This window comes from Neurospora tetrasperma (genome assembly GCF_000213175.1).
Source record: "Neurospora tetrasperma FGSC 2508 unplaced genomic scaffold NEUTE1scaffold_1, whole genome shotgun sequence".
In the NCBI taxonomy this organism is placed as follows: domain Eukaryota; kingdom Fungi; phylum Ascomycota; class Sordariomycetes; order Sordariales; family Sordariaceae; genus Neurospora; species Neurospora tetrasperma.
In genome coordinates, this window is record NW_009799099.1 from 3,627,117 (window position 1) to 3,635,573 (window position 8,457).

At 51.9% G+C, this 8,457-nt stretch overlaps 2 protein-coding genes across 2 annotated transcripts; both read left to right on the forward strand.

Annotated features, from left to right (window-relative positions):
• Positions 1-1,628: 1,628 nt before the first annotated feature.
• NEUTE1DRAFT_76779 (uncharacterized protein) lies at positions 1,629-2,629 on the forward strand (the record flags this gene model as incomplete). The annotated part of the gene is made up of 2 exons (XM_009849912.1): positions 1,629-1,673; positions 1,743-2,629. 2 exons carry the CDS (start codon positions 1,629-1,631, stop codon positions 2,409-2,411), a joined length of 714 nt encoding a protein of 237 aa, XP_009848214.1.
• A 1,009-nt stretch (positions 2,630-3,638) lies between these two features.
• NEUTE1DRAFT_58099 (uncharacterized protein) lies at positions 3,639-7,559 on the forward strand (the record flags this gene model as incomplete). The annotated part of the gene is made up of 5 exons (XM_009849034.1): positions 3,639-4,344; positions 4,418-4,680; positions 4,872-5,387; positions 5,449-5,989; positions 6,080-7,559. 5 exons carry the CDS (start codon positions 3,639-3,641, stop codon positions 7,396-7,398), a joined length of 3,345 nt encoding a protein of 1,114 aa, XP_009847336.1.
• Between the last annotated feature and the right edge of the window lie 898 nt (positions 7,560-8,457).

Genomic DNA, 8,457 nt, shown 5'->3' on the forward strand with positions numbered 1-8,457 from the left:
GTCCCGTCGTCGATCCCAGTATCCCTGGCAAATCCAATCCCATTTCTCAACCTCACTTGCCTTTTTCATTACAGACATAGACAGGCAACCAAGCACTCACGGAGCGAATCTCGCAGCTCTTTTGCCATCCGTCAGTCACGGCGAGGCAAAAAAACCAGGATGATTTCAGAGCTCAGGTGGTCCAGCTACCTAGCTCTGGTGCCGTGTATAGAGGTATCCATGCTACCTATCGCCTCCATAACCGCATTTCCACCTCATCTTCTCAAGTGGGAGCGGGACTCTTGCGGGAACAGGCACTGACGGGGCTTTGAGAACCACGGCTCGCTCGCCCTCCTTGCAGTCGGCTACCGTAAACAAAGATGGCCTGTCCTTGTCGCCACAGCCCCTGTACTGCGTAGGGGCTCTCCACCGAGTCCACTACTCCTTCCGACGTCCCGCAGGCGTTTCTGTTCCTCGCGGTGCTCCGCGTTTGACATTTAGCTTCACAGCAAAAACTCGACATCCAGATTGTCAAGTCCAGACCACCACCCGCCACCAACCGGGGAGCAACACAGACTCGGAGTGGAAAAGAAGCGCTCGACATGCCATCCTACGATGCATTCGCCATAGATTCGCACAGGGCATCGCGCTTGCTTCATCAATCAGGTCTCGGAGGCATCCATGCCCCCTCGGTCTCACACTGGCTATCCAGACACTGTCTTGAGACTGTCCAGACTACCTTCGGAGTGCTGCTTCGTGATTGGCGCTCTCGAACTCCCCCGCGATGACGGCGACGAGACCCGTCTTCAGATCTCCCACCCATACCCGACTTCAATCTCATCATGTACATCACTTCGGCCTTTGCAATTGCCCATCCTTTCGCACAAATAGTATCCCACAGAAACTACTCACTGTGGATCTTTTCTTTTTTCCCCTCCTTCTCCGAGCGCACTTCAGCTGCAGGTAAAAGGGAGCGTACCTTGCTTGCGATGGAGACGGAGATGGGTACAGTCACTGTACACACTGACTGCCGCCGTTGCTCCGCCGTCGCCTACATCCGGTGCTCCTCGTTGTTTTAGTGCCCTGAACGGGACGTCTTTCCTCAACCCCTGTTTTGTTGTTCTTCCGGTACGCAGTCCAGACAGGTTTTCTACTACCTATTCCACTCCCATGATGGCACATGCACATCATGCGGCTTGGGGACCTCCTACAGCGGCCGAGTGGGTATGCGGTTGAGAAATCTTCCCGAGGTTGATCAAGGATTGATGGTCCGCATCTTCTCCATACGGGGCTATATAACGTCTTAGCTCCCGCTTCTGAAAGCTTAATTTCCGTCCCGTCATTCCCTTCAGTTCTCCAAGTTGTTTCATCCTCTACCAAGACGACCTTCCCCTTCACAAGGCTCCGTCATATCATACCATCTGTTGTCGGTGTGAACTATATACGGAGGTTGATATTGATCAAACACCATTCTAGCCATTTCGTGTTGAAGATTAGTCAACTTGACGCCTATCACCAAGACGAGACGACAAAACATCACCCAAAATACAGCCAAGCCGTTTGAGCTGTCATAACGCTCTCGTTGGTGCATTCACACCTCATTCGCATTCGCCCTTCACCTAACCTACTGACAATCACCGTTGCCAACAATGGCTTTCCCTCAACCAGGCGGACCGGCTTTTCGTCACGCACAGGTACATGGTGTCTTCTCCTTCCCGCGACCGGCTTCCAACGCTCGTCCGAAAGTTAACACGCCCGCGCAGTCCTTTGCGGATGCCCAGTCCCAGTTCGACATTCTCGAGTGGCACCCATACTTCATGTCCTGCATGCGATACTTCCTGGACCACGCCCAATACCATGGCCCTGTGCAGGCTCTTGCTGGATTCATCAACATCCGACTACCTTTCCAGAAGCCCAACCCGGTGCTGTCTTCACAGACAGTCCGCCCACCACCAGAACTAGAGGCGTCTTGTGCCCGGGGAGCAGCGGGAAAGGCACCCGTCGGGGGCTATGGTCTTCAGTCGTATGCGAGTGTCAACTTGATCCCCTATATCCGCCGTCTGGTAGCTACGGGATATGATTTTCCCGGAGTTTTGCACGGCTTTTTCGGCGACGACTGGGAGGCTGGGATCGGGCCACTACACGAGAACGAGCGACGGAACTACCTCTTTGCGGCCAAGAGCTCCAACTGGCTCAAGGTCAAGGCGGCTTACGACATGAACGAGGAAGAGTCCATACCGTTTTTGAAACCTTTGCGCGATGCGACCGAAAGAGAGATTGTTCTAGCTGAGAGAAGCTGGAGTGAATGGTTGGCGATGCAGGACTGGATGTTGGGACCACGCGCACCAGATGTGCAGCAAGCCAACGGCAATGGAAACGGGAACAATGCCAATGGAGGACGGATGCAGGGTATCAAAAGGGAAGGTGACTAAGAGGGTTCATACCAGGAGGCTCTGTAACGTGAATTGGGAACGGATAGGGGAAAGTTAATGGGCTGGATATGAGTGCTCTCTGTTGAGTGTTGGCATTCCTTCGTACAACTAACTTCCTTACGGGCCACGTCTGAGCATTTTGCTATGGGGTTAGGATGGCTCTGTATCATACAAACAAATATCGGGAATTCGATTGAGAAAACGAGGACATATTCCCAGCTCTTCCATTGAAATCATGATCAAGTTACTGCACCAGAGCGACTCCTCGGATCAATCCCATGCTTCCCCAACCTAGGACATTGAGGGAGCATGGGCAAGATACGAGACCTCGATTTGTCAATTGATACATATACCGTACGAACATCGGCCGGTAGTAGCAGTACGTCCACAAGAACTTTGATGCGTACTGTAAAGAGGGATATACTATAGTATAGGTACAGTCTAAGACCGGAGTGCCGGAGACGGAGACAGCTTCATAACAGCCCACACAGCCCACTCATGGAACTGGCCCAAGCTTTTGAGTTCTTCTCCACTTTAATTCCTCTGTGGGTCCTCGGCTCGTGCCGACTTACGGTAATGTGGAAAGTTCGCCTTGTGTTTGCCCGGGTACGATACCTTACACTACAGAACACGTTCGCTTTACGGATAGGAAACATGAAAGATCGGAAGCTTTGTTTCGTTTTGTAAAAGTTCCACATCAGTTCGCTGCTATCCATGCGCGCTGTGTGCGACTCTGACGGGCTGCTTCACACTTCACCACCTTCCATCTATTGCTTTCAACCTTTTGCTCTGCCACTTGACAGTCGAACAGTATACTACGAATATCGTCAATCAATCCAGCACATTTTCCAGATTGGAGCCAAGGCGCCCATGGGCGGATCACAACGGCGAACGCGCTACCTCTAGGTACATACAACGCACCGCTCAAGGCATTCACGGAATCCACAGCATCTGGAACCAAAGCCCCAAACGCCCCTGTCAGTCATCTGGAAACTGGTTGTCATTCAGTTGCGCGAAGTGGAAGGAGTGGAACCAACAGTTGCGTCGACCACATGCTCGAAAGCTGACAAGCGCATCATCGGACATTGGTCGCGACGCAACAACGTCAGCTACCAACACCACTGCCTGGAAAATGACCACAGCCCCGATATAGTACGCGCACGATCTTTGCTCCTCTACCACTCACTATCGCTACCGTCGACAATCCCGGTCTCGAATGCCCCGACCATGCCCGGAGGTCCAGCAACGGCAGGCTTGTCGGCGGCCGTGGGACAATGGACCAAGTTCCTGGCGCGCGCCGAAGCCAAACGACTAGACCCCAGCGACTTCGCGAGATTCGTGCCCATCCTTAACTCGGACTTCTATCCATTGCCTCCCATTGTTATCGCCAACCTTCTCCTCAAGCCGACGAAGCAGTCTTCCTATTCCCTTGACCCCCGCAGACTACAATATCTCACCATCCTCCTCAACCAGAAGCTCGTCAACCCCCAGTCCGTCCTGAAAGTTCTACACCATTACTCGACATCGCAGGCCAAGATTCAGAGTGAATATGATGCAAGTACTACAAACGTGGCCGCGACGGCCACTAAGGGGGGCCAGGGGCAACAAGGAGACAAAAAACCGAAGAGGGTGTTTTGGCAAAATTCATACAACGACGAGGAGGTAATCTTTCTGCGGCTCTCCAAGGTCATAACACATGGTCAAGGCATCAGGCATGCCTCTGACGCCTACGAGATGGCTACGAACCTGAGCAAGTGGACAACGCTTTTCATCGACGTCATCGCCGCCTTTTCACGAGATACATTCGGCACTATTCAGAACATGCGAACTAAGCAGGACATGGAGACCTCTCTTCAGGCTTTCAGTTTGCTTTTGGTCAACTTTTTGGGGAATCAACGGGTGGTCTCTGCCTTTAGCCGGCCCGAGGCTAAAAGTAACGCTTCTCCCATGTTATGATTCCCTGTTCTGTGAACCGAACACTTGGCTAATGACTTTCTTCTCACCAGGCCATCGCAAAGGATTAGCGAGCTCTATCGATCAGCTTATACCCTATCTCCTTCAGAATCCAAATACCTCTGGAATTGCGGAGAGGTTAGAGTTCAGCCGAGGACAGGCACTGGCCGGGGAAGAGTCTTCTGATCTGAAGGACGCTGCAGTAGCGGAGATGCATAGCTACATGGATAACATGATCGGGCTGGACACATGGCAAATCCCCGATATGCCCATAGTTAACTCTCGCGCCGGTCTGTACATTTACATCAATGCTGCGGTATGTTCGTCGGACGATTATCCTGATTTGGAGTGGATGGGGGACTTGGGATGCTGACGCCTTGGACAGCTCGTGGGACGACCTTTGATTGACGATCATTCTCTTTACACCTACCTCCATAACCGATACCAGGTTTGTTCTGTCGTTCAGCGTACAACGTCATCTATATTTTTTGCTGACAAAAGGTCCAGGGTGACTTGCAAACAACAGCAATACACCTTATTCTAGCATCCTTTGATGTTTTGGCGAACGCCGTCTTCAGGGAAGGATCAAAAACGGGACACTTGCTCAAATCATACGTCGTCAACAAGGTTCCACTAATATTGGGTAACTTTGCTGCCTCCTCTACACATATGTATCCTTTTGACGCAGAGTTTTGCATATCCCAGGCGCTGGGTCAGGTTGACACTAATGTGTTTCCGACATTGTCCAACATGTTTGACATGTCGAACACTAGCAGCTCCTTTCAGGACTCCGTGCGACAAGACTTTTGCTTTGCCTGCCAGCTGCACGGGCTGTTATCTGCGTCGGCCATCGAGACCCTTTTGGGAGAAATTACTTATCAAACACTGCCGGACGAGGGTCGGTACGTGAAAGAAACGCTGGTCCAGGCATGTTTGGAAGATTTCGAGAGAAGTCAGAGGCTTATCGGGGAATTGGATAACATGAACGGAAACGTGGGCGCTGCTGCGCAAGCTATTGTTGAGGTTAGTTGTCATTCAGTCAGACAACAAAACCCTGTGCGTGACGGCTGCTGATATGATATAGGTGATTGGTACACTTTGCCGCAACAAGGAGACCATGACTCTCAAGCAATTGTGCAGCCAGCTGGCCAGCAAACCATCATCCTTGGATATTCTATTACTTTTCGATAAACCATACAAGATACTTCACCCTCTGTGCGAGCTCTTGGACGACTGGGGTGGCTATGACGAGGATCAGGGCGAATATCAGCCTGTATACGAGGAATTTGGGTCTATCCAGCTTCTACTGCTGGCCTTTGTGCACCGCTACAGTCTGACACCCACCGACTTGGCCATCCGATCTCCGCATTCGTTCGTGGGGAAGCTACTAGGAAGGGGCCAATTGAGTCGGCCGTTGGACGAGCTTAGCGACCAGGAAAAGTCGCATCTGAATGGTTGGGTACATGGGCTATTTGATTCCGAGGCTGGCGGTCTAGGAGACGATCTTATGTCGTCTTGTCCTCCGCAGGACTTCTATCTACTCATGCCGACGCTTTTTGATCAGATCGTCATGGCCTTGAGTACAGGCTGCTTGAACGATTACCTATTAAGAAGTGGTCTAGAATGTGAGTATGAACTTTCTTACCGCCATTGTCATGGCATTGCCGCTAACTGCCCCTTAGATCTCTTGGATACCCTATTATTGCCCTCACTAGTGCCAGCACTCTTGTTCCTTGCAAACAACCTACGGACTGATAAGCAACCCGGTCAAGGAGCGGTCATCAAGATTCTTCAACTCATTTTGCGTCCAAATTCAATATCCAATGAAGCATCTACCATGCTCTCATCGGTCCTGAACATTGTCGCCAAACCCCTGGAACTCTCACTCCGCTCCTATCAGCGTCAGGTTCCCGCGTCACAAGAGGTCGAACCCCTTTTGCGCGCTCTCAAAGAAAATCTGGCCGTGTCCAGCCGCACCGGTGGCGCCGACCACAGCGAGCTGGAAAATTGGACTGGCACACATCACAATGGTTCCGGGTCCGTCGGGGGTCTCTACGGCGCCATCCGCCACACCGTCCAAAATCTGGTCCAGTGGGCTCAGCACTCGCCCGGTAACGGCGTGCCGGCCACTTACACCCACCGCCAGGTTCTTGTCGCTCTCCAGATCTGCGGCGCAAGGCGTCTCCTCTCTGCCCTGCTTAAGGAGCTGAAAACGCAAACAGAAGCCGGCAACGGCTCCGTGGCCTACGACGTCGTCACAGCCATCATCTGTGCTCCCGACGTTCACAATACCCCCGTAACGGACGACAACGACCCCTCCTCTGCCCGAGAAGGAGGAGATGCTGCGAACCATCCCATCACCAAAAAGCAGCGGAGAATCACCCTACGCGAAGCTCTCAAATTCGAAGCGGAAGAATTTAAGAAAATTCAGAAATCAGACCCCCTAATGGCCGAAACGGTCGTGCGCCTGCATCGTCGCGTCGAGGCGCAGATGGCCCTACCTCCCCCACCTCCGCCGCCCGCGCAGCATCATCATCATCATCAGCAAACGATGCTGCAGCCGGAGTTGAGCGCGCTGGGGGTGGTGGCTGGCGATGCTATGGGCGATTCCATCATGAACGCTGCGGCGGTGCAGGTTTCGGGTAGTGATCATCATCATCCGATGGACGCGATGAGTTTGGATGCTACGGGCATGGGTGGGTTGGATGTGGGAGGTGCGGGTGGCATTGATATAAGTGGGATGGGGGATATGGGTATGGGGAACATGGGTGGGTTGACGGTCAATACGAATACTGGAGGCGGAATGGGAGGTGGTGTTGGGACGGGTGGTCAAGGTGGTGGTGTTGCGGGAGGAGGAGGTGCAGGTGCCTCGGGTGGGAATGGTGGAGGAGGAGGAGCTGGCGGCGCTGGCGGTGGAGGCAGTGGCAGCGGTGGCGCGGGAGGAGACCTGAGTGGTGATGATATCTTTAGCGGCTTGGGGACAGGAGACTTCACGACGGATTTCGGGAACTGGGATACGATGGACTTGGGTTAGTATCCTTAGCATTAACGACAGATGGCCCCGGATGGGGACTGAGAACGGCAGAATACGAATCGTTTGTAGACGCAGGCTCGTGACTTGAATATTCCAATTTGCATTCCTGCCTTTGGTTGAGAATAGCAAAGGGGTTAGAAACAGGCAGAATTTAAGCGTGCAGGAATTCGTGATGAAAGGAGTCAACCCGTCACGCCTGTGTGAAGGAGAGCATGTGTTGGCAATGTTTACACGATGCGTCAGGCCTTGCATCACATTACAATAGCAGATGTCAGGAGTATGACAACGAGATGAGAATGATTCACCTTGCGACCAATGCCGAAAACACATATTTACATATACACGTTGTGTCGTTGCAATGACGTTAACAATCTGAGGCAGGAAAAAAACTGACGACATCTGCGATTTAGAAGCATCCGACTTTACTAAAAAGCAAAAAGAAATACCAAAACACGTGGAAAACCAACAGATCTTTTGTAAATCTCAACAACCAGACAAGCAAGACCAACAATGAAAAAACCAAAAAAGTGATGTGAAAAAAAATGGCAAAAGAAATGATCGCGGCAGGGCTCGAACCTGCGATCCTCTGCGTTATCGTTTGTAAAGCAGATGCCTTAACCACTGGGCCACGCAACCATTGATGAAGTTCTCTTTAGTGTAGCTGGCTTATCATTCACTGCCATAACATTGTGCAGTGGAGTTGGGAATGCCATCATCCAATGAGGGCGGGCAAGTTGCGACTAGCAAGCCCCTGAGGAAAGTAAACAAATGCATAACTGGAACATCTGGCTCATTGCTGGCACGAAAATGAAAGTCACTTGGAACAATGATGCAGTTTTAGCCGAGCGGTTAGTGTGGCATCCTTGGAATAACGCCGAAAGATGCATTTAGGAAGGAGAGACAGGGCGGGAAGAAACAATAACTGTCGCTCATAAGCCATACTTTGCATTTAAATAAACACATACGACCATACCCACTGGAAAACTCGGGATCCCGTCCGCTCTCCCATAGATAAGCCAGTGAGGGCCAGACTAGTAGTTGGGTCGGTGACGACCAGCG